The 26,935-nt window shown below is 40.8% G+C and overlaps 1 protein-coding gene across 3 annotated transcripts in view; it reads right to left on the bottom strand.

Annotated features, from left to right (window-relative positions):
• Positions 1-26,788, bottom strand: part of NLN (neurolysin) — a 37,753-nt gene extending 10,965 nt beyond the window's left edge. Inside the window, exons 1-10 of one of the 3 annotated variants that reach the window (XM_044446800.1) lie at positions 26,648-26,722; positions 25,950-26,158; positions 19,293-19,549; positions 18,595-18,743; positions 14,700-14,807; positions 11,231-11,333; positions 9,075-9,235; positions 6,061-6,196; positions 4,334-4,700; positions 766-967 (exon numbers count right to left, since the gene is read on the bottom strand). In XM_044446800.1, coding sequence (XP_044302735.1) covers positions 766-967; positions 4,334-4,700; positions 6,061-6,196; positions 9,075-9,235; positions 11,231-11,333; positions 14,700-14,807; positions 18,595-18,743; positions 19,293-19,521 — 1,455 coding nt within the window. In that variant the 5' untranslated portion in view covers positions 19,522-19,549; positions 25,950-26,158; positions 26,648-26,722. Of the gene's footprint in view, positions 1-765; positions 968-4,333; positions 4,701-6,060; positions 6,197-9,074; positions 9,236-11,230; positions 11,334-14,699; positions 14,808-18,594; positions 18,744-19,292; positions 19,550-25,949; positions 26,159-26,647 lie in introns of those variants that run through there. The other 2 variants (XM_044446799.1, XM_044446802.1) reach the window with 2 other exon arrangements.
• Positions 26,789-26,935: the final 147 nt, after the last annotated feature.

The raw sequence follows: 26,935 nt of genomic DNA, 5'->3' as shown, positions 1-26,935 counted from the left end.
AGTGACACCATCAACTAATGTCAGATATCCATCATTGATTTTCATGCATTTGGAGCTTATTCATTGGAAGAATTTCTTGTAATAGGATTTATTGATGTGAATAAATTTATTTAAATATTACGGTACTAGGAAATATAGAAGCACAGATATACAGCACAATGCAATGAGACCTGGAGGATTATGGGCATCCTATGGAAGGTAGGAGAAGCCAGAAGGTGAAGGTCACCTGCACACTTCTGCCCTGCAGAACACTTAGATGGTCAACATTTGGCTGTTTCCCTCTGCAGCATAAGGAGAGGAGGCTGTGGTGCCACCAAGACAGTGGTGACGGAAGGCCAGGATGCAGCACATGCTGGTGGCACCTCTCTCCTTCCCTCCCCATGGAATGCCCACAAAACTCCATCTTTTGGACACCTTAAAATTAGCTGGCACATTGCTTTTCATATTGGCTTCAAGAGTGGAGGAGGGATAATGCATGAAGTCCCAGTTCTCACTTCAGAGCAAGTTCTCAAGGCTGTAGCTGGGACCCTGAATAATCCTATGGCCATCTACACTGTCTAACAGCCATAAGACTGTACCCTAAAGGACCCATGAGGGCCCATTCCAATTTACCATAAAAGCATTTTCCAACTCGAGAAATGGGGCACTAGCTCTTTCACTGTCCTTAAACATTTATGTATTTATTTATTTGATTTAAACAGGGAAGTTACACTTACACAACCAGACCAGGATTTATTTATTTATAGGTATAAGGCAGCTACTAACCTGTGCACATATCTGATGCATCACATGCCCAAACTCATGGAAGTAAGTTTTCACCTCACCATGCCGCAGCAGTGATGGGCGGTCCAATGCTGGTTTTGTGAAGTTTGTTACAAGGGCTGCTACTGACATCATTCTGCGGTCATCAGAAAGAAGGCAGCCAGGCTGGAGGCCAAAGCATGCAGCATGCCCATACTTCCCTTCTCTGAGTAAAAAAAAAAAATAGGCCAAAACCATCCTTTAGGAAGGCATCACTGAGAAAGATTATGAATCATTTGGCACCATTTATTTGTAATAGAAAATGGCTCATCCTTTTCCTGGAACAGTTAAGAACAAGACAGCATTTCCTATAGTCTTATGACAACAGTGTATCTGGGATCCAAGTAATGTCATCAGCCCTATTGATACAAGCATATAAAATAACCTAATGTTTAACCATTTTCTTTTTAAAATTGCAACATAATGCTACTTAGGAAATGGCCTTGTCTGCTTTTGTGTGTTGATTTTACTGTAAGCTATCCTTAATCACATTCACTATAGTAAAGGACAAATCCTATCTCCTGAAGTATTTGCTTTTCCTTCAAACATGCAAAACAATGTCTGGAATGAAGAGAAATGGCAGCCTTTGAAAATGTGAAGTGAGGGTTACATAGTAACAGGTAGCACGCAACTTCACAATATTTCTGACTACCACAATTACAAATTAGGTTCCATGGCTCAATAGCTCTAGTGATCCACAGAGAGTAGCTATAATGCATCATATTATACTTTTTGGAGCTGAACTACAGATTAGACAATTGCTTTTGCCTTCACATTTCACCTTCCCCCTGCTAAAGAGATCTTCCAAGAGAAGATGTACTACACATTTGGGACCCAAATGATTCTGATTCAAACTTCCTCACACCTGCTTTGCTTTTATGGCTATACACAAGTGCTATGACTCCCTCTCAATCAACAAAACTATGAAGGATGTAGCAATGTGGCAAAGGGCAAGTAACCTGCCCAAAAGACTAAGCACTAAGTGAGCACTTAGTCTTTTGGGAGGTTACCTGTCCTTTTAATCAACAAGAAAACATATTGATTAAAAAAGTGGGAGGGTACCAGGAAAGCTATCCAGGGGCCTACAAGCACCATGGTGCCTACCACTTGCTGAGATAAATCCAGCAGATATATGCTTGAAAAAAGGGAAGTTTGCACTAAGAGGAGAGAGAAAGCCTTTGAGAATTGATTTCTCCAGAAATAATAGCATGTAGAGTATCTAACAAGTATCCTGTAATCCTAGAAATGGGAGTCCCAGCTGCTGCTTCCCCAGATGGATTGCTTTTCAAACAATGGGTGTAAGGAGGAACACGATGTACTTGTGCCTTGCAAGGAACCAGCATACAAAAATAGCAAAACATCCCAACCCCTGGGGCTCTATGGAGCTTGGTACCATCTTTTGAAAATCTGACGATCAAGTTGGATTGTCTTGGGGAATATGGGGCTAGCACTGCATTTAGCCCAGTATGACTGTACCAGCTGCATAGTCTTACTGGCTACAGAATCTGACAAGAAGTCTCCTACAGATGTTTAAGAGGAAATATAGCCCTGATCAGGGGACTCAGATTTGGATCATGGCCATGATACCAGGCAAAGGGTGTTGATCCTCTGCCCCAGTTACCTGATCCAAATGACTCTTACCTCCACAGGAGCTATTTGCAGGTTAGGGCAAAACAAACACCATTCCATTCTGAGAGAAGATCTGGGTCTATTCATCAGCTTAACTGAGGATGGCAAAAACTCTTGAAGGGTTTTAATAGACTGGAATAAGCAACCGTATCATTCAGGCGTGGAGGGACCTGGGCACACTTGTCTCCTGTGCCTCCCATAGGAAACCAAGCCCAGGCACTCCACTACAGCAATGTTTCCAGGAGCATCTAAGGCCTGAAGGATGCAGCTCTCTCCTCCCCCGCAGAGCTACTGGTGTGGAGTCACTGTTAAAGAAAGCACGCCACAGCAACACAGGCTGCCTTGCTTTGTAAAGAGCCTCTAAGCAGTCTGACATCTTAAACAGCTTGGAAACTAAACAAGATACTTTAAAGGAAAGTCCTGGAGTTGCTGATTGCTTGTGTCTTTACAAATCATGTCCACAAGAACTTAGTGGTTTCCAGGACACTCTCTGAACATAACAGACCTTTTTACAAAGAGGGCTTATGTCTAAATAATCCCAATTCACCACCAAGAGACCAAGGAAAAGCAACACCCACAAAGTCCTTACAAATTCCAGAACACAGAAGAGGTCCCACGGTCACAAAAGGAATGACAGCAGGTTTGGATTGTATGCGGACCATTTCCTAGGTCAGCCAGCATTGCTCAAGCACAGGGCTTCTAGGCATGAACTTCATAAAGTGTGTTATCAGTGCACCAAGGGCACCTCTGAATTGTTCTTAAATAGAGTTTGCCATGATGTCAAAATTGGCAAATTATGGATCTGAGAAATGGGGGGGGGGGCACAAGGCTACAGGGGTATCCAGTCACCAAATACTACATCTAAGTTGAACTTTTAACTAGTCTTCACGAGGAAGAAAGGAAACTACTTAACTACAGCAATTTACATTGATACATGCTACCCCTAAATAAGGACAAAAGTACTAAATGTTCTTTGTGTTCTTGTAGGATGCTAAGCCTGTATCCCTGTGCACCATGCTTAAGATTAAATCCCCGCTGGCCTCAGTGGGACCTACTTTTAAATATCTTTGGTCAGAACTGCACAGGGATATTGGCAGCTTGATAGCTGCTATCGTAGGAATATAGCCTTTGGCAGAAAAATAGTTTCCCTTCCCTGCTCCAAAGCATCCTGAAAGCATTTGTCATCCCTTCCAATGTTAGATATGGGGACTTTAATTGAGGCAAAAACTAAGTTTCCAGATAAGTTGTTTTGCATTCTCTGTCTTCAAGGTGGAGACAGGAGGAGCAACAATTCTAGTCCCTCAGCCAGCAGTGTTGTTTCCTGCTCCACAAAGAAGTTCCAAGGAGATCTAGAAATTACTTCTGCCCAAATGCCCTGTTCAGTCTCATGGACTACAGCCAGGAATACACCTTCCTTCAGGTGACATGAACCCATGTTGAAAGCACAAATTCATTTTGCTGACACTTGGCACTCATAGTCACTTTTGTGCTACCCGTGTCTTTAAATAGATTCTAGTAGTATTTTGAGGGATGCAGTGTTTAAATTACCCATTTCTAAACATAGCAATGCCAAACACAATAAACCTCCCAGAATTATTCCTTCTGGAAGAAAATGGAAGTTTACGTAAGTGGCACAAGCGCATGGCCAGCTTTCAAGATTCCACCTCTTCCAAGCAACCAACTGATGAGTTTCACCATTATCTTCAGAAAAATGAAATTAAACCAAGATGAGCATCTGACTAAAGAAATCTCACAATTTATGGAAAAGCAAGTCACACTTTCTGTAGTGCTTACTCCTAAGTAAGAACAGAAGTGTACCCTTAAGTTAATACGACTGTTAAATCAGCATACAAGAATAAACAGTTGCTCTAAGGGAAAAAAAAGAACTGGAAATCACACTTACCTTGGGTACAGATCCAAGTAGAACTGCCCTAAAATCTCTCCTGTTGAACTGTCCTTTACGGCGTAAAGGGTAACACTCTCATGCCAAACATGAGCATCACCCACTTGCTCAAACACAAGTCCCAGCAGCCGCTGGTAAATATTCAATAGCCCTTCTGTGACGGCTTCAATAGGAAAGTACTCCTTCAGCTTTTCTTGATCTATGGAGTACTTGAGCTCCTCTGTACGATTCATGTAATAATGCAGATCCCATGCATTAATATTTCCATCATAGTCAAAACCTGTTTCTTCACACTCCTTTTTCTTAAGGTTTAGAATAAACGCTCTCTCCTCCTCACCTAAAAGCTTCAGCTTATTACTTAGATCATCTGCAAAAAAGAGTCAGCAATTACTGTAAGAATTTGTTCTAATTCCGTATCGGGCTATGTACAACACCAGGAGAGAGTTACTGCTGTTAGGCCCTGCTGATGGGCTTCCCAGAGACATCTGGCTATAGGACTCTTAGGTATTTACTCTTCTACAAATATTAATGCTTCATGGACAATGTTATTGCAGAAGGGCTCCTTCCATCCATGGAAGACTTCTTACCTACTCTGCTGGCAGAACAGGGATGAGGCAATTTTCTGGCTACCCTGCTCTCACAGCAGCATGGAGAAAATCTGTTCCAGAGGGCTGATGACCTGCTCAAACAGCCTAAGCAGTGGCACTGCAGGCTGCAGCGGGAGGGAGGTAATGGGCAAATATCACTGCTCTCTCCCTTCTTGCCTCAGCATTCTGAGCAGAACTCAGCAAAGACTTTCATGCATGGGAGGAACCCTGCAACAATGTTAAAACAGCCCATGGGCTCTAGGTTAAAACAGTGACAACCCCCTTCAGATGACATGATAACATGCATCCTTGGTTGCTTGGTACGTGATACAAGCCATGGTGACTTATTTACGCTTATGGATGAAAATGATTACATGAACCAAGTCAATATGTAAATGAACAGAAACAGAGGACCAAGAATGAACATCAAATACTGTTAAGTGACGAATGTTGAAGAGGTAAAATGGCAAAAGCTTGTTTTAGTAGAGAGTGTCTAGTTAATTCCTGCTTGATACCTAACTAAATCCTCCTTAATTAAAGGCTGGCATTGCATTTAGCACAAGAGTAATTTTACAATCTACTCCATTAAAACAAAAGTAAACTGTGCTTCCTACATTGTAATTTTCTCTATAGACAAAACAAAGAAGCTTAATCAACTTGGCTGGTGTCTTTACGGAGCACCTATTTTCATAGTCTGTGGAACTTAAGTGATTGATGTGTCCTTGGGCACATTTTATGGCTTTGAATTACCTATTTAGAAGTGGGTGGTAAAAATGTACACTTTTTTGCACTGGGCTGATTTCTAATCTATAAGATTTACGAATATTAGCTGGGTTTTCTAACTGCTTGGCCTGCTTCTGCTTTTAATGGACAAATTATTAATAATGTGCTAGGTAGATTTTAAATATGTCTTCTTAAATCTCATACACCATAATTATTCTCTTTATTTTCCAAGGACACATGTAACCACAATTAGACTTGATACACTTTCGATTCCAAGTAGAACATATTTCAACAGATACTTTTCCATACCCTGCTCATAGTCAGTTTAAAAACCTGTAACTCCTTTGCATAATAAATGCTTCCCCTTGACTTAAGTTACTATGTCTAATATTTTTACTTGAATATGTAAGAACAGACCTAAGAATGCTGTAACGTTGTCTGTCACCTTTGCTGTGTTCAGCTCAAGAACAAAGTTGGCATGCGTGCTGTATCCCAGAAGTTCTGCTAATTTTGCCCTCAAAGGAAGTAATTGTTGAAGAATCTTAGCATTTTCCTAAGGAAAAAAAGTTAAAGTTTTCAGCCATTTCTTGGAAAGAAAATATGCTTACTGTTCTGCTTTGTTTTTTTTTAAGTGGAAAGTTTCTTGGTGTTATATAGCATAGTATCTATGAGGTTCTATTTGGAAATAGGTGAAGCTAAGTAGAAAGAAGTGTGCTTACTTTGTGAAAGATTCCAGTTATGACTGGGTTCAGACAACATGATAATCCACATTCAGTAGTTAAGTATGAGTCCAGGTAGGCTGTTGTTGAACAATGGCTTGTTGCTGTTATCAGAACCCAGAGATACTAGCAAGGTACTAGTAACTGCAAATAACCTACAAAGAGAAGTATGCATTGCTGGGTTGTGAACTGTGGGTTATCTTGGCTGGGTTCAGACAGCATGGTAACCAGTTTCAACAACAATCCATGCTTCAGTGACAACACATGCTCAACCCTTGAGTACGAAATCTTTTGTTGTCTGAACCCAGTCACTACTGCTGTTGTTACTTAAGAGGATCTTACATACCAGTGTGGAAAAAGAAACTCTCCACCTGGGGCATTAGAAATCTGACATTAATCAAAGCAGACAGTATTGAACTTGGTGGACCGGTGGACCCACTTAGGAAAGCCTCAAAGCTTTGAAGGTTTGCTTGTATTACTATGATCTTGAGGTAAGTACACTCTTTAATTCTATGGATCCAACAAAATAAGGAACATTGTGCACTTCTTCGGTGTTTGATCATAAGACTGGATTGCTAAATTTTCAAAAGACAGGAAAAATGTCTAGTAGGCCCACTCCAATGAGTTATCAGTTAGAGATGCTCTCCTCTAGATTATACTAGCTGTGTGCCACATAGTGGCTGGAACTGTTACTATACCATGTGATGCTGACATTCATTTATTTTTATTTATTATTAAATTTACATTCCACAACCAATTAGTCCAACAGGACTTGCCAGCATGGTGTCATTTTACAAATGTAAAACAGGACAACTGTCAGAGTTGTCTCACACCATTTTCTTTAAATCAACCATAATTCAACAAAACTGGTCCATATTTTTTGTTGCTATCTCATTCCCCACTCAATAAATAATCCTATTGATTTATGTTCTGCACTCATCTTTCATAATAAAGGCAACTAAGTTTTCCACAGCTTAAACTTATGTGTAGATACTTTTAGTGTTGGCATAATTCAGAATGACAACAATTCTAGTAGACATATTAATTCCTAAAGATCAGGTAAGGAAGTTTAGGAAGATTTGTTTTCCAGAATGTAGAATAAGAATATTGTGATGCTTCTAAATATAGTCGAACCTCAACTTTCATGGGCTTAACTTCTGTGGATTTGGTTTTTCACAAGTTTGCCATCAATAATTAAATGGGATTTTCTATTTGAGTTTTGTAGCCTATTGTAGAAAATCCCAGATGATGCATGTAGACTAGAAAATGTAAAGAAAACTAAGAAAAGTTTAGAAAGTCATAAATGCATAAAATATGTATTATTAATATATATGTATTACTAATCTATTACCACTTACTACCATAAATATATACACAAAATTACTATAAAAACTTAAATTGTGTAAAAAGTTTCAGTGTGCTAAAGAACTGTGTTCTACACACACTCTTTGGGAATGGTACACTCTGTTTTGGCACTAGCCAGCCTTGTTCACATGTTTTGTCTAAGTGTGCAGTGTGTCTTGCCTTCTTCACAACTTTTTACATCTTTAAAATGCAATAAAATATCAACTGTGATCATGTGTCTGACCCAAACCCTATCCTCATACAGGCATTAGGTTAGTGGAATTTTTTAAATTAAAAATGCTTTTCAGTTAAATGTTTCTCAGTACTGGCAGGTATATGTATCAACAATGCAGGCTAATACAGGGTGGGGGTGGGGGAGCAATCCAGTGCACATATGGTCAACAGTATTAAGAGTTAAGGTGTGTGTGGGGGGGCTATTCATGGTTTTTCCACCTTTGCAGGGGTCCTGTGCCCCTGATCCCCATGGATGTAGAGGTCCAACTGCATATGAATTTCCTCTTGTAGCTCATTATCCAAGACCCTGGAGCAGGACTGCAGATCCGCTTTCAGCTCAACTGCACTTTCAATTTCAGAGAAGTGGTGGGTGGAGCTGATCATACAAGCATGCTGTATTTCAATTCCTGCTGTTAGTAACTAAGCCATATGAAAGCCAATGGAACCTTTCAGAGTGGAAGAAATATGCAGAAAAGCCAGGAAACCACCAAACAATCTGTAGTTGGGAGAACCCTGCAGGGCTGGACTGAGACTAGAAAAAGCTGGAAAAACTCCTCCTAAAGCCTCTGGGAGCTGCTGCCAGCCAGTGTCAATCATTACAGCATCCTGTATTCACTGAAATCATCCCGTATGGAGTGGGAACAAGTTACCAATACTTGAGAATTCCCATGGTTTGAGGATGTATCTGTTTGAAAACTTGCATTTATCAGGTATTTTAAATCACCCTGTTCCCAAAGATCTGCAGTGCTCTTGTCAGTTTAAATAACATTTTCACCTCTGCAACTAAATGAAAAAATGCTACCAGGCAGATATTACCGCATAGAACACTTTCAAAGCAGAAATACAGAAAGGGGCGAGGGAATGTGATTTTTATTTTTCTAAGTCTGTATGACAGTTTATGCTTTAGCTCTATACATCTGGCTGTGACCTAACAAGCAAGGAAAAACAAACTGCTCCTCAAGGTCTCCTGCTTCTTGGGACTCATTTTGCAGTGGAAAATGACTGATCTTGGGACATTCCACACGCAAAGTATTTACTTTACCACTGAGTCACAGACCTTCCCATATCTTGCTTGGTTGCTACTGTCCTTATATTTTATTTAACTCAGTTATGAGCAAGACAAATTTCTCCTACCTCTTTGCACCTGGTATTAAATGATGTTTCCATTTTTTGCCTGGTCTCTGGAACACTGCACTTCTTCAGAACAGGAAAATAGTGGGGATATTTTAAGGTTACTTTATATCTGTTTGTTTCAGTCTTCTCTAAACTACTAATAAAATCATCAGGAAGGCCACCTGAGAAACAGATTTTATCACAGGATTTAATAAAATAATATTCTTCAAATATTCTCTATAGCAGTATGAGCAGCAGTATCATGAAAATGGCTATTATTATAACTCTTTAATTACCAACTTGTTTCTACTCTCTAGAAACAGTTCTGAAGATTACATATTACCTGACTATATTTCATATAAATACTTTATGTATTAACAACATTAATAAGCATGCTAATCCATTAAGAAAGGAAAATATATTTGTAAATGCATGCTTCCCAATTCTATCACACTGAACTAATAGTAACAAAAACTTGTAAAACTCAGCTGTTACATGTTTAATGTGTAAAAATATGATCTAAGAATGAGAAAGTCAGGGATCTTGAGAACAGTAACCCTGAGAACAATGAAAGAATTTACAGTAGATTGGATTTACAAAGAAGCAACAATATTCAGTTGCTACAAAGTCACTTGTTTTTGAGTGAACAATACTACATTTTTGAGGCAAAGTCTTCATTCCCAGATTCAGTAAAGGTGCAAGCAATGGGGTTGGGAGTCATCATGCAGGGCTAGGTCAAGCAATTCGGGTTCTAACAGACTTCCTAAACTGCATTCCCTAAAGGCAAAGGTGGGGATAAACACTGAGCAAAACAATTGTTGGATAGCAAAAGTAATATCTGGTAAGACAAGCTCAAGAACTGCAGTGGGTTCCTGTTTTTGCCCTCCAGGGTAGAGGCCTTCCCTTGAGATCATTCTTTGTTAACTGAATGGAGACAATAAGAAGAACCCAGTAAATAAGAATTTTGTTTCCAGCAAAATGCACAGAAGGAAGAGTCGGTTTTATCCCTTTGCAAGGATCACCAGTTTCCATACTTGTGAGTGTTGCCCGGTTTATCAAAGATGTGATCTCACAGGCTTTCTCTGAATTGTGTAAGAACACTGAGGAAGCCCCATCCCCGTTTTTCCTAGAGGGATGGAGCCATCTTGTGGAAATCACCCAGTCTTTCCCTGCAAAGAAAGGCTCCATGCTGAAACCAGTAAGACTACTGCAATCACTAGGCTCCTCGCTTGCCAGAGCAAGGTGGCACCACTGGCTGCCTTGACGTCCATATTCAGGACTTTTCCTTCCTCTTCACTTCAGACTAGGAGCTGCAATGCTTGCAACTTATTGTCTGCAGGGACGGGCTGCAGCCCAGAGAAAGGAATATTGTTCTTGATACACATTCCCTCCACCCCACTCTTTCTTCTGTGTGCATGTATGTGTATGTGAAATAAATAATAATAATGTAGGTCCTTTTATTGTATTTATACTGAATTTTAAGCTATTTAAAATTAATCTTAAATTCTTTTTAACATTGTTCATCTTATGTTATTCGTATTGTTCTTATTTTATACATTGTCATAAACCACCCAGAGAGCTTCGGCTACAGGGTAGTATAGAAATGAAATAAACAACAACTAGCTAGCTAGCTAGCTAGATAGGTAGATAGTTAAGACTCCTTCCCTATGATCTTGAAAAACTGCTTTTAGGCCTGAAATGCAGCTTTGCCAAGAATGCAGCTAATTTCCCCTATCTAAGCAAAACCTAGTGAATGTGGCAGCACCCTCAATTGGTGCTGTTAAAAAATGCATATGCTCAAACAATTCCCCCCAAATCAGCTTTTGCATCCCCCTCTGTACAATAGCACCCTCTTGGTGATACCTGGGTGTTCATCTCTTTAGGGAGGAATTGCTATAAAACTCTATTTGCCAATATCTAAAGATTCCTTATTAGAGGTGTGGGGGTCCTGTTGGAGTGTGTGTAAGTTCATACATGGGTCTACCAAAAGCATATTGTGTAACACAGTTGTGGAAACTGGAAAGGCTGAGCCAATACAATGAAGGAAAAATCAGAGAAAACAGTAGAGGAATAAGTGATAAGGCTAATTAGCCTGTGAAGACTGCTAACTAGAATAAAGGCTAACAATTCTCATTGCTTAAATCTCTCAACAGCAATTCTTAAACCAATGTACTCACAAAGTTCATCTTGAGAAAATATCAGAAATGTATTCTCTTCATTGAGATTTTTGCTGAAGTCTATGCACAGCTCACTCAGTTTCTGCTTTATTGTCTTGATTTCCTTAATATCAATTTATAGATAAAAACAAATCAACCTTGTTGCAATTATATACTGCATTCTTATGTACTGGTCCCCAGGTATACCACAAAGATCATAGACAGGAAACAACAAAGTGAAGAATCTTATAAAAATGAACTTCTGATGAAATGAAAGCCGCTGAAAATGAACTTTTTGTTTAGCTGGGATACCAAGCATTAGAGAAGACAGATGGAGAAGTATGAAACATTGTATGAAAAAAGAGAATTCTAGAACTGTTTTAATAATTTGTTCCCTAAGCAAAACACATTTAATATATTACATTTATTTATCTCAATATGACTTCAGCTGAAACATTTCACCTCTCAGTTGAGAACAGTTGCTTTCTGTCCTTTTTGGTCATCTCCTTCCCCTGAAGCCCTCCACATCTCCACAAAATCTTTCCTGAATTTCCCCAACCCTTCTGAGTAGACACAGGAGCTTGTGTGGAGGCATAAAATACAATCTGCTCGATGGGTGGATGTCATTCTGCCAGTAGATGAACACAGCTAGATTTCATGCAATGTCTGTTTGCATTTCCATATTCATCCTATGGTTATGAATGGGTATTTTGAAAGTATGTTGAAGACAAACACTCCGTAGAAAGCTGACAGAACTGGCTAATGAGAGCAAGTGTAGCAGTGGTTGGAGTGTTAGTATAGTGCAGGGGAGAGGCTTGAGGATGGGCTGTAGCTCAGTCATAAAGTGCATTTTGCACGAGGAAGGGCACAAGTTCAATCCCTGCTATATTCAAGTCTGGCAGGAAAATCTCCTGCTTGAAACCCTGGAGAGAGCTGCTAGCTGATGTTCATGTTAGGCATTATATTTATATCACCCCTTTATGCAAGGAACCCAAGGTGGTTTATGGAATCCTCCTCTTCCTCTCCATTTTATATCACAACAACTCTGTAAGGTACAGAATAATAACGTTGGAAAGGGCCAATAAGGCCTTCAGATCCAACCACAGCTCTATGCCAGACTCCAAGTTAAAGCATTCCTATCAGATGGCTGCCCAGCTGTATTGTGAATACCTCCAGTGGGAGAACCCATGAGCTACCTATTGTTAATTAGGAATTAGCTCCAGTGTCATATTGCTCTGACAATCAGGAATTTTCCTGATGTCCAGCTGGAATCTGGTTACCTGTAACTTGAGCCTGTTATTCTGTGTCTTGCGTGCTGGATAACTGAGAAGAGATCCTGGCCTTCTTCTTTGTGACAGCCTTTCAAGTACTGGGAGAATGGTACCGTATCTCCCCTCAGTCTTCTCAAGGCTAAACATGCCCAGTAATTTCAATCTCTTCAGAGGGCTTTGTTTTCAGTCCCTGAATCATCCTTGCTGCCTACCTCTGAACCCTTTCCAACTTGTTTGAATCTTTGCATCTAACTGTGCTGCGGATGAGGCCCATTCATTCATTCATTCATAAAAGTTGTTCTATGCCGTAGAACTGGCAAATGAGGCCCATTGATTGACTGATTGATTGATTGATTGATTGATTTATAAAAGTTGTTCTATGCCGTAGAACTGGTAAATGAGGACCATTTATTTATTTAAAGTTTTTCTATGCCGTCCCCTTGCTATATAGCCTCGGGATGGCTCACAGAAATAAATAAATATCATACAAATACAGTTAAAAACCAGGAAACACCCTGGCTGCACAATTAAAACCAGTAAATATTAAACATTGTTAAAATATTGTTTGAATAAAAAGGTCTTAGCCTGGCACCGAAAAACAAATAATGACGGCACCAGGTGGACCTCTCTGGGGAGCGCATTCCACAGATGGAGCGCCACCGCAGAGAAAGCTCTCCTCCGGGTACTTTGCTTCCTGATGTCTCTCCCGGAGGGCTCCCGGAAGAGAGCCTCTGCTGCCGATCTCAAGGGGCGGGAGGGCAAATATGGATGCAGGTGTTCCTTTAGGTATCCAGGCCCCAAGCCATTAAGGGCTTTATAGATTATTACCAACACCTTGAATTGAGCCCGGACTTCAATGGGAAGCCAGTGAAGCTGGTAGAGGACTGGGGTTGTATGAGAATAACACCCAGTCCCCGTCAGCAACCTGGCTGCTCTATTTTGCACCATCTGAAGTATCTGGACTGTCTTCAAGGGCAGCCCCACGTAGAGTGCGTTACAGAAATCCAATCGGGAAGTAACCAATGTATGTGTCACTGTTATCAGGCAGTCATCCTCCAGGTAGGGACGCAGCTGATGGATTAGTCAAAGCTGATGGAAAGCACTCCTCGCCACCGCCATCACTTGAGCTTCCAACGACAGCTCGGGGTTGAGGAGCACACCCAAGCTGCGGACCCTGTCCTTTAGAGGGAGTGCAACCCCATTCAGGACAAGATCCAAGTCACCTACCCAGGAGTTCGAACCACCCACCAGCAGGACCTCTGTCTTGTCTGGATTGAGCTTCAGTTTATTGGCCCTCATCCAGCCCATTACTTCAGCCAGGCACCGGTTCAGTACAGCCACTGCCTCACCTGAGTTGATTGAAAAAGATAGGCAGAGCTGGGTATCATCAGCGTACTGATGATTCCGCAGCCCACACCTCCAGATGACCTCTCCCAGAGGTTTCATGTAAGGGGGACAGAATGGACCCCTGCAATACTCCATGGCATAGGTAAAGTCCCCCAGCACCACCTTCTGGAATCGGCCGTTGAGGTAGGAGCGGAACCACTGCCAAGCAGTGCCTCCTACTCCCAGCCCCCTGACCACCTCCTCCTTTAAAGGGGCAGGCACCCAGCCATCCCTCAGAGAGGCATTGATGACCTCCAGGATCCAGGAACCAATCCCATGTTTGGCTTTGGAGAGTAGCCACGATGGGCAAGCTTCAGTGCTCAATAGGGAAGAACTAGTACTTCATTTGATTTGGAAGTGATACTTCTATTAATGCAGCCCAAAACAGCATGTCTTTTCTGAGGTAATATTGCATTGTTGGTATACTGTGTTTGTGATCCACAAAAATTCCAAGATCTTCCTTGCTTACAGTATTGTTGAGCCTAATACCCATCATGTAACTATACATTTGGTTTCTTTTTCCTAGGTGCAAAACTTGGCATTTATTAAGTTTCATTCTGATTCTTTCCAACCTAACAAGATCATTCTGAATTTTGTTTCTGTCTTTCAGGATATTAGCTAGCTTACATAGTTTTTTGTCATCTACAAATTTGATAGGCATTCCCCGCACCTCCTCTTCGAATCATTAATAAATATGTTGAAGGGCCCTGGGGCCAAGACTGACTCCTGAGTAGACACATATAGGATCAAGTCTGTAAGAACGGTAACATGTAAACTAAAAACATATGCTTTGAAATTTGCCTCCTTTTAGGGCTGAAGTATATCACACTTACATTTTGTATTTCTGTGGGAAGATGGAGTCCATTTCTTTCCCCCATTTTTATTGACTTTTCCAAGTACCTTCTGGCTTCAGGCTTTAAAGACTCAATGTCACACGTTTTCTGAAAAGCAAAGACACAGCAACACTTACCTATTTTGTAGCATCACACTAAAAGCTCAGTGAACATTGCAGAAATAATTTAAATTCCTAATTCCCAAATGTCTTGTGTGTTTTGGAATGATTTTACAAGTCGACTTATTATACCAATCACCTTTCTAATTAAATATTAATCTTTTCTCCAATATCATCTAGAAATTTAACCTATAAAGAGAATGATCCTATAACCCCTAGATATTGGCTGAGGGGCAACAGGATTTTTCAGATTCCCAGCTCCCAGGTCAGAGACTGTACTCTGAACTCAAAGTTAGGTATAAGTGCTCCTCCACCCCCTCTTGAAGCTGAGGTAGAAAAGGGGTGTTGGCTGCTCTTCAAGGTCACAACATCAACTTCAGAGTGGGGTGAAAGGGTTGAGGAGGGAAGAGACTGGGAAGACCAAGACAAGGGGTATTCTGCAGGTGCACCAGTCACTTTCCCTCCCCTTCTGAGGTCCTCTAGCTACACAACCAAAGCACTCATACAAAACTGGGATGTACAGAAGATCAGGAGCTACTGGTAGATCACTGGATGAGATGCAGTAGACTTTTAAACAACTGAGAGACAGAAACTATTGTCAATCAAAAGCATAAATAGGCTTCCTAACCCTTAGAGGTCATTAAAATCCTTGATCTGCAATGACTTAGATGTAGTTTTGTACTTGTAGCAGGCATATTGTGTCTCAGTAGCTTATAGAGTTCAGTATATAAATCACCATTTTGCATTTGGCTCTGCCCAAACCATTTGTTTTGCTACTGGTTCTGAATTATGGATACTAGTTAAAAAACCAAAATATATCCCACAAGCCTCAAGTCTGTCCATGCCCATTTTAGAATGTACAAAGTACTTCATACATTTACTCTGCAATCATCCATAAACAAGCCTATATGATAGACCAGCAAGTTACACATGATGAGCCATGCCAAAGACGTAACAGATTGAGCTTTTGTCAAAACCTAGATATGAACAGGGACTAAGATATGTTCTAGCTGAAAAATGGAACTATTTAATCCACACTGTGTTTGCCTATTGACATAAGTGATATCGTTTCTGTTCTCCCTCTGACAATCTTACACAGAATTGATGGCCTGTGAGAATAACATTTTAACTAATAAAAGCCTAATGAGTAAATATTGGTTTTGGTAGAGTAACTCTAGAGTGCAGTTTGCCTACTATTAAGTGACACTTAGCTTTCCCACAGGAGCAAACCTTAGGTGCAAATAAAGTTTCATGTTACAGTTGTTACACATTGCTCAGGGACAAAGGCTTTTTTTTAAATGGCATATTTAACTAAATTAGGTTTCAATCGATGCATGCTCACTTGTAAGGGTCAGTCAATGCATGAGAGGGAGTAACTTCCAAGCATTTTACATCAGGATGTCATATGGCTGATCAAACAGAAAAATTATTTAAGCTGTACGAACACCCCGCGCTTGTTTTGACAGGCATCCTTCTGTCTCCTATTACATTCAAAGCTTGCAAACAAAACGTGGTATTTTCCTTTTCTACATTTCAATATGTAGGACAAGCAGCAACACACTTAAGTTATCAGCACCTTTGTGAAGTAGACCACATTTCAGAAAGGAAGCCAGGAGAGCATGGATAAACCACTAATAGGATGGTTGGATGGTGTCCAAGATGACACATAAGTGCAAAGCATTCCTAGGTGACTGCAGAGATATGGATCTTTTGAGAAAGTGCTCTGTACCACCCTAATTCAGTTTGTTTAGTTAATCAGAAACGTAAGATATTGACCACAGTAATTGATCAATGACATAAATATCCTAGTCACTTAACCATGGTTAAAGGACTGTGTCACAAGATCACATCAGCTCGGCTCATATGATCAGGGAAGGAAAATATGCCTCCACACAGCTTATTTTTCCACACGGTGTGTGCTGCTTGCTCACTGCTAAATTACCATACTTACCCTTGCTTATTGCTATTTGTCATGTCATCCAAAGCTGGTGGGTGGTTTTACAAACTAGTCTGGAGTCTGTGGTTTGTTCTAGGGTTGAAGGCTGTTCAATTGTGCAAACCTGCCTAGTCTTTCCCCCTTTTCCCATGCCAGTATTAATCATGGAGTTGGAATATATAATACTTCTCCCATGGCATAGCCCATTTTACAGACTAGGCACAAATCAATTGTGTTTTCATTCTAGGCAGCTGAAATGCAAAACTGATGTATTTTCTATCACCATGGACAGAGCCAGAATAGATACCAAGCTTGAGCTATGTCACTTGGATTGGTCTGAATTGTTTATTTTCTTTATTATTTGAGGTACTTGAAATCTTCCTGCGTGTTTATCCCAGCTGCTCATGTAGACTTTTCTATGTGCAGTTTAATTTCACTATTTTTGGTGAAATAGTAATTGACACTTTAACTTTGGCTCATATTCAGTCAGATGAATTTTTAGTTTACAGGTGATGTGTGTTAGAATATACATAAAACCTTTGCTGAGCATAGCTTCTCTTGCAAGATGTTGCTTTGACGGGTAAACTTTATTTTTCAGATGTGGAAAAGCATTTTTAAGTATTCCTGTTATTGAGTTATATATAAATTTAAAAATGGGACTGTGATGTGGTAATGTTAACTTCAGTTCCATTATTATTTTAATTCTCTCCTCTTTTTCAAAATGCCAGTCCATAGTTTATATGCATTATGAAATACAAAACAATGCCACAGCAATATATGTCTGACATTGAAATATTTACAAAACCATTTATGTGTGGTATTACACCCCAGTTAAATTTTCTAGAATGTTTCTAAAAATACAATTAAGTTGGAGGTATAAGACTAGTAGGGAACTCTGTTCACATATGGCGATACTGTAGCCTGGTCAGACAACACTGGAACAAATATAAGCACTATAAAAACAATCACAGGTTTTGAAATAGAATTGGCAGGCTACTATACCTGTGGGAGGTATTAAAGGTCAAGCACCAAGGGATTATTCAGTTTTGACAGCATCCATATTAACTGCAACATGAGTCTTGCTAGAAAGCAACTCATATACCATAAAGTGATCAATGTGGGGAGAAAGGCAAAGGCCATTAGGGTCATGATTGAAACTATAAACTGTTATGGAAAAGCCAAGCTTTTATGGGGCTAGAAGGGACAGAAGGCTACTCACTTTCCTCCTGTTCTCCCTGTAGTCTTCCATGTTCCCTCAGACTACACACCAGAGAGTTCAGGGCCCTTCCCACCAGTGGGAGCATTCAAAGAGAAACTATACCCAGGATGGTCCCATTGGCAGCATAACTTCCCGGGATTTACAAGCCCACACCAGTTTTCTGCTTGGCCTATTTATACTCTATTGTTCTTGTCCTTATTAGTTATTTCTTGAATCCTGTAATCCAGTTTTATAAGTTTTGTTTTTATCGTTGCAATTTTTTCTTTGCAGTGCATTCTAAATTGGATTGAAAGAACACAGGATGGGTTATACTTTAAAAGCTTGATAGAAATTAAAAAACAACCAACCGGTGAAACTAAGGAATCCGTCAATTAATGAATCTCTATGCCAGCAACAGCTGTATGCGCTAAACTCATTTCTTCCTGCAAAGCCTTGCACTTAATATGCTGAATACCTAAAGACCTTCTTCCAGCTTCCTAATACAAACAGCAGAACCTATAGACTCTTCTTATCATTGGAAAATTGCCAAAGATAGCTCAAAAACACTGAACGGGCAGAACTATTTACAGGGACTGGAATGGGTATTTTTGCAAATGCCTATTACATGGTCTTACTACTTACCTGTAAATGAACAACTCTTTGGAACACATCCTTCCTCATGCTCATCTCAACATCAAAATGAGAAAGCCTTTTGTCAGCTTCTGTGCTTGCTGCACGCACATCTTTATCAGGAGAAACATGCTGGGGAAAATCTAGCATGCTTCTTTCCACTAGGAGAAGGCAAAAATAAAGAAAATACAAGAGCTGATGATGCAAATCAGTTCATCTTAAACCACTTGCAAATCCTTCCCATTACAAATTACCGCTAAAGACTGTTGTTAGTACATTTGCAAGCTACACCTCTGAGTAGGAGCAATGGGTTTTCCTTGCCCAGTATCCTGCCTCTGCTTTCCAAGACTCATTTTCAAACAGATCTCTGTATGTGTAAGAGACAAGACTCTTTAGGATAACAAGTTGCACCTTAGAGCAAAAATACTGTGCTTCCTTGACTGATGTACAGTAACCTAGAATATTCCATATGCACACACTACCCTGAATCATCAAATTCCTACCTGGCCAATACCATCTGAAATAATCATGAACCATGCCCTTGAAAGTTAATTCCATACTATGCAACTTATAAATGGCACCACTGCTGTATTTAGCTGCAAACAGATGTACTTATTAATTCTATTTCATCAGTTAGATGCTTCTAATTCCTACGTTAATACTTCTCTCCCAGTGCAAACTGAGACTGAGATTAGACATAACATACTTACCTGAATATTCCACTTCTAAATCTGCTAGAGCTTGTAGAGTGTTCTCATAAGTGACCTTTTCCATATCAAGCATCCCAACATTGTCATAGACTTGCTTCGTTTTCTTGATTAGTTCCTCAGTCCTTGTTCTAATCTGCTCTGGCAGCAGATCCCATTTCAGAAAGTTTCGGTCCACTGCACTATAGGAAGAGGCCTTGAAAAGTGTAGTAATCTCTGTTCCCAATGTCATTCTGATTAAAATCCTTGGACCACCAGCTCTGCAAGTAAAAATAAACATAGAGGAAAAAGAGCACCATAGTAAAATAAAAGAGGCCAAACAAGCAACACAGGAAAAGGTCCAAAGATGAGAATGGAAATGACAGATGCAGTTGTGCAGATCAAATATTAACAAAAAGAGACATTGACAGACTATGGAGTTTTCTGTAGTGGAAAAGTTTTGATAATGCTCTAGACATTCTTTTCTCTCTTTTGACTGAATCCAAATAAGGTAGTGGATGGTTTGAATCAGTGCTCCAGTGTCATTATGGAGGCAATACTCTAAGATCTGGGGCCAAATGAAACATGCTTGTTCTACTGGAGCCATTGTCTTAACACTTCAGGAATTTCTGGATAACAACAGGTGGGGTAGTCACTTATCCTTTCCTTTCTGAAGTGCTGCAGTAACTACTCTGAAGTAATAAACTAATCATGCAAAGCTCTGCTGCATGTGATGGGAACTTTTGTTTGCCCCTCAATCCAGAAAATACAAATGTTCTGTTAGTGAATGGTTCATCTGCCAGGCTGTTCTGGTAGTGACTGGATTTCCCTTAAAGAATTACTGCAGTATTTCCCCAGTATTATTACCAAAGATACAGGTGGCCTCTGTCAATGAAATGTACAGTGACCAGAGCTACAGGTGTGGTACATACATTTAATATTTAAAATAGAGAGCTTTTTATCAGCTTGGATTGATATACTAATTTTGACCCTAGCTGGACAGAGATAGTCTTGCCACATTTATCTGTGTGGCCATTACCTTCCTTTTGGATTACTCCAATAAGCTAAACATGAGGTTACTGTACATTTTCATTTTATTCTTTTTGGTGTCAGGCAAAACCCTTTTTATTTTCCCACTATTTTAATGTTTAGTTGGTTTTAACTGGAGTTTTTATTCCGACTTGCCAGATGCTGTGTTTTATTTGTTCTTTATTGGAAGCCATCCCAAGACATCAGTAGTAGATGGGGTAGAAAAGTTTTAAATAAGAAATAAATTTTCACCACTTTGGACAGAGTGTGGAACCTTCAGCTAGTCTAAAAAAGTGCTAAGACTTTTACTTGGGCCTGACTAATATTCTTATTTTACACCAATGCTTTGTGATCTGTATTGTTTTTCAGTCCATTTCTGGGGCAATTCAAAGTTCTTTGTATTAACATGTAAAGGCATAAACCCCCTCAAATTTCCAGAAGGGTCTCTCTTCCCTTCTTCTCCAGGTGATTCAGACTAATGAATAGAGGCAGCTAGCTACATAAGAAAGGGCTTTCTCTTTTTTCCTAATCCTTTTCAAAAGAAGACACAGTACCAACAACAGCATGTTAGACAAAGAAACAGTTTATGCCACCATTTCCTCTTCTAGGCACAAAAATGGAATACCAATCACCATAATTTGACTATTCAAGAATTGTTTAAATTATGCCCACTGTTACACAAACACAGCAGAATATTTTCCTCCTTAACTAGTCCTAATAATCCTGTGTGATCCTATGCATGTTTAGAAAGAAATTAGTCCTACAACTTCCAGCATCACCCAGTTTAAATAAATACTGCTGGTAGTTGCTGAACTTATTTAAACTTTCACGGGATTGCACCTTTAATTTATCAAGAACTGCAATGTCCCGTAATTTAATGCACTAATCTTTGATTCTTGAGGTATCACTAGATTTCCAGTATTTAGCATATATTAATCTAGTAGCAACAATCACAGGCAGAGTGTTCCATTATCTTTATTTAGCAACTCTTTAAATTGTATTAATTTTTTAAAAAATCAATAGTAGAAAGGGCCTATTCAGTGGTAGCATTTTAATTGACCTTTCCGGAAAGGCTGGGCTGGGACATATATAATTCTCCCTTCAGTGCCAGGTAAAGACCTTTCTCTTCCATCAGACTTTTAAATGTTTCGTTTAAAGAACATATAAGTCATACTTTTTAAAAGCCTTGTATACTTCCAGTTCTCTTGGATGCTTTTAATTTAGCTGCCTTCTGTAACTACTGTAATTTGTTTCAGATTTTACATTTATTTATCTATGCAGTAAATAAAAATATATATATAATGAGAAGCATCGATCTGGAAAGTACAAGCTGAAAGCAGAATAGTTGCATTGAAAGACAATAGTAGCACCAGGGGAAGAATTTAGGAAACCCAAAAGTCAGTGGAAATAGCCATTAAGAGGAATGGGTTTAGGTGACTGTTTGGGAGAGAGGGGAAAAGTCTCTTGCTTTTTTCCAGCACTCCTATTCCCCAGGACAATTTGTTTTCCATGTCTGCAACAAGCATTGCCCCCACATTCCCACCCTTTCTCTACAAGTAGCAAGGGCTAAATAATGTGGGATTCTCATGAAACTGTCTAATTCCACATTTGATGATTGCACGTTCTTGCTAAGTGGCCTGCAGAAGAACTCAGATCACATCTTTTGCTTAGACTTCCTTATGACAAAAGAGTTCAGGATTTGGGTCACTGTGAGAACTGGAAGAGGTAAAGCAGAATGTCAAGCAGAGGACAAATGTTGCATTAAAAAGTCAAATTAAATTGCTTGTGTCTTTAACAAAGCAGTGAGCTGATAGAGTTGTGAAGATAAATTTGTTAGTTCACCAAAACGTGGGCAGACCAATCCAACTGTCCTGCTACCAGCAGCATAATTTAGCTGTGATCCTAAGAGTTCTCAGCAGTAAGGAAGAATGCAAAGCAATATATGCAGAAAGAAAGTAAAAAGTGGAGCAACAGCAACAGCTGCTCCCATTGAATCCCAGCAATGCCCTCAGTGACCATGCAGGGAAGCTACAAGCACTCCACCAGCAGATAAGCCACAAAGATGTCACAAAATGGGATTTGCACTCTCTCCAAGACATAACAGACAACAGCCACCAATTCTGGGGTTTTTCTTAGATGGGAAATTTCCTGGCAGCATTAAGAGCCTGCAAGCAACCTTTTTGAGAGCAACAGGGACAGTGAAACTATGGAATTTACTTGCACAAAATACAGTGATAACCACCAGTTTGGATGACTTTATAATAGGACTGGACACATTCACAGAAGAGAAAGTTATCAATGGTGACTAGTCCCGATTGCTAAATGCCACCTCCAGCAGCAGGCGCAGGATGCATATGTATACCAGTTGCTAAGGAACTGGGGCAGGAGGGGGCTGCTGCACTCATATCCTGCTTCTGGGATGCAGTCTGCTGCTGGTTGGCCACTGTGTGACCAGAATGTTCAGCAAAATGGATCACTACCCTGATCCAGCATGGCTCTACTGACCTTCTAAGGGCTGCTATACCGGTCACTACAGCAGTGTGGCTCTTCTATAGAGCAATATGTAAAGCCCATATTTTTTTCTCCCTGCCACAAGAAATGGGTTCAGAGCCTGCTGTGCAATGTTACTAAGCATCCTATGCAATGTTACTATGAATTCACATAACAAGGGTGTAATCATGTATGTTGGGAAACTAAGCATTTTTGAAGCCTTAGAGTTCAATTGCTGAAAGATGTAAAGTTGAAAAAGGCAGCCTATCTTTTGGCAGCTGTGCTGGTAACATTATTTTAGATAGAATTTCGGAGATGCAGCAGGACTGGAAAGAGGCATCCCACTGCAAAGCATTCCACTCCAACTACTCATACTGTAACAAACTAAAAACCTCACAACAGTGTTGTGTCCTAGAAGCCAGTTTAGGGCTAGGATTAGTGTCACACTCCTTTTCTCTCCTGCTTGGCCCATATGGAACCAGTCACACAGGGCCTCACATGAAGCCAGGGCTAAGGCTCAGCATAGAAAGGTCCTAGACTTGATCTCTGGCTAAGGATTTGCAGGCAAATCAGCCGGCACACCGATGCAGAGCAGACAGCCCACATTTCCCAGAAGGATGTAGAAGGCAACTAGGTGCCTTGATAAACTTGGGAAACAAAGCTGGACACAGGGAGAGCAAGTGCAGGGAGAACAGTTCAGATAAATTATGAATTCAGCAAGGACAGGGAGTTGGGATGGAAGGTGGTATGTTAATTTTCCACAGATGAATACTTCCAACCCCTCGGCCACGACTGCATTTCTGGACTGGAATGCAGCAGCTGGCCTCAGGGCGAAACTGCACATGCTTTAAATTTTGTATAACAGAGCTAGACACAATTGGCTAATTTATCTCAATGTAAGTGCACATGCCCCTGATTCAGGTAAGGATTATTATGTTCTGGAGGAGAGGATTTTAGCTTTTCTCCTCATAGTTTTGTTCCTAACACACATACAGGGGATTTAAAAAAGCAATAATATTGAAGATTTTCCCCATTACTCTTCACTCCAATGAGATCTTTTAACACCCATCCACTGGAAAGTGTAGAGAGCAATACAGCACACATGTCTATGGTTAGGCTTTTCCTATCCAGGGAGGACTGCAGTCTACATTGGGAAAAGACGCTCTGCGCTATGCAAGTAAAGGGCATGAAACCACGCATCAATAGCACCACTGTCTTATCTGGACTGAGCTTCACATGACAGAAAAATGTTTGATTTGTCATTATGTCAAAAGTAACTGTGGGGGGGGGATGGTATCATGGGAAAACATCAATCTGTTAGGATGTCACTTTCACCATCCTCATTTTCTCCAGTGTCTAACAGGCTTTACTAATATATACACTCATATACATATATGTGTATCCCTGTTCCTATAGACTGGAAACAGAGGCGGTTCTGAAGACACTAACCACTACTTCTGGAAAACAAGGAACCTTTAATTATTCATGACTCTTGTGGAAATGAAAATTTAATTAAGTGTCGAACTCAAGGGGCTCTCTAAATATCTACAAATTCTCCTGTAGGCTGCCTGCATTGATCACTCATATACCAGTTATGTAACATGCAGTGATTTATTGGCAGAGCCTCAGCAGAGTTGTACAGACTTGGGTGCATCGAAGCCCATTGAAATTAACAAGTTTAGATCAAGCCAAATTCAGTTCAGGAACAGACTGCTGGGGTAAAAAGAGATTTCAGAATATCTCTTGAAAAAACACATTTATTTAAATACTGTCTAGAAACAGCAACAATCCTTTCCCTATGAAAAACCACAATCAGATACATATGCCACTACCTCTATACTGACAATACTATGCAAGCATGGAAAGGTCGTTCACTCAAGATCGCCACCTTTAGAGCTGTGGTTGGTGGCAATGCAAAAGGAGGGCCTTCTTGGTAGCTGCTCCTTGTCTGTGCACCTCCCTTCTGAGGGAGGCTAAGATTGCTCCTTCTCTGCTGTCCTTCCATCAGCCTTTAGTGTGTGATCGGATCCACTACATTACATACTAGTTTTAATCTGTCATTGTGGTTGTGCTTTTATTAATTTATTATTTTTTCAGGTTTGACTAGTGATTGTAAGCCACCTTGAGTGCAAATTTATAAATAAATGAAAGCATAGTACCCTATATTATTATGAACCTTTTAAATGTGAAAGCAGTTTAAATATTTAGCATGTATCAACTATATTAGAGTGTGCATTCAAAGCTAGAAGTGTTTCAAGAAATTAATTCCAAAATATGCATCATTCAGCATGCAGTCCTATACAAACTACAGCATGACTAGCTGGGGCATGCTGGAAGTCTTAAGACTTTTTTCTGTCTAAACACACAGAGAATTTTATCCCCAACCAATGATTTGGCTGATTACTACTAGCTCTTCTGAACTGGGTTCCTTTATCACTGCTCAGGATAAAGGTATAGGATTGTAAATTGTGTTGTATTATGAGAGAGATGTTTGTAGACCTCTGAACTCATTATGGGATTATTGGAATCGTATGCAAAGTGAGAGGAACGCGGAGATGCAGGTCACATCTGTACTCCTAAGCACTCTCCAAAGTGCTTAGACTGCTGATTTTGGCCATCTAAGTGTGGCACTTCCTTGACGGATTTCTCAGATTTGCAGCAAACACTCCAGCCTTGTACCTCGGGATCCACATCTGGATTCCCTCTCTCCTCCTTGCACCTGCTGTGGAAAGAACCATGCTGGGTGCTTTTCCAAGTTCAAGCAACCTTGCAGAGGGCTTTGCAGGGAGCTCTTGGGCACTGGCAGGGGAGCAGACCAGCACCACCAAGATGTCATGTACCCCAAGGACACCTCAGCCTCCCCCAGTCCACTCTGAAATGCCATACTTAGATGGCCAAAATCAGCCATGTAATGCTTTTTGCAGAGTGAAAAGAGCAGACTCAAACTGCAGCTCTGCACTCCTCTCGCCCTGTGTAAGATGCCCATAATCCCAAGTTCATTAGTTTATAAGCTCTTCCACATAATTGTGCCCTAAGATAATCTTATTTAGTTGGGGGACATTTAGGTGCAGCATAATCATCTTCTTCCCCTAAAAGTACAAACCAATGAACACTGAATTAGGAGAAGTGAATTTTGTGGGCCTTTGCATTAATAGAGCTTACCCGCATGCACTGCAATGGGGCTATTAGAATTATTACACATGGATGCAACAGACATGGATGTTCACTGGACACATCCTGCATTATGATGATGCAGGGCATTGCATGCAAAAGCTCATGCCACAACAAATAAATTCTCAAGACGCCTTGTTTGTATGTTTGGTAGTTTCCCTCACATTCTGTGTACGGGAGCCTTGGTAAGATTGGAGCACCTAAAGGAAAAAAAGAGTGATCAATATATTCAAGATGACTGAAGTGAAACGGGTTTTCTTTTCAGAGCTGACAGTCTCGAAAACCCTGCTAATAATTAAACCACCCTTAAGAACAAGGAGATCCCAACGAGCCCCCACGATCAGCACCGACAATTTTAAGGAGAGAACCTTAAAAGAGACGACCAAACACTGGAGACCGTGTTAGAAAGAAGGCAAGATGGTTCACCTTCCTGTCAAGGGGCGGCATTTTAAGCAGAGGGAAACATCTAAGCCAGCTGCGATTTTACACATGTCTGCCTAGACATGTGGTCACAGAGAGGCGCGTAGCGCCCCTTCCTTTGCCACTTGCAAACAAAAGCTACTGCGGCGGGCAGCTGAGGACGGCCGCCCACACTGCAGTCTTTCAGATGCTTGGGGAGTCCCTCAAGGGAGAGGGTCCCGCCCGGGTCTCTTCCTTGCAGGGAGGGAGGTCTTTCTGGCACGGAGTACCTGCTCAAGCTTCGGCCCGCAGAAACGCACAGCGACAGCATGGAAGGAGGGAGGGAGGAGGACGAAGACCGCAGCCCCGCTCCGACTGCCCCAGAGACCCCCGGCCGCTCCCAGCCCCGGCCCACCCCTCAGAGCGCAAGCACGGATTCCCACGTGTCGCCCGCAACCTCCGAAGCCGCGCACGCCCACGGCCGGCGAGACAGCGGAGGGAGCGGCGCGCTCGCTCGCACCGCCGAGGCCTCGGTGCCGCGCGCCCCCTGCAGGCTCCCGCCCGCCCTGCCCGCTCTC

This window comes from Varanus komodoensis, unplaced genomic scaffold, assembly GCF_004798865.1.
Source record: "Varanus komodoensis strain SLA01 unplaced genomic scaffold, ASM479886v1 scaffold5, whole genome shotgun sequence".
Classification (NCBI taxonomy): Eukaryota; Metazoa; Chordata; class Lepidosauria; order Squamata; family Varanidae; genus Varanus; species Varanus komodoensis.
The sequence above is the reverse complement of the archived record's forward strand: the minus strand, read 5'-3'. Positions and strand labels throughout refer to the sequence as shown.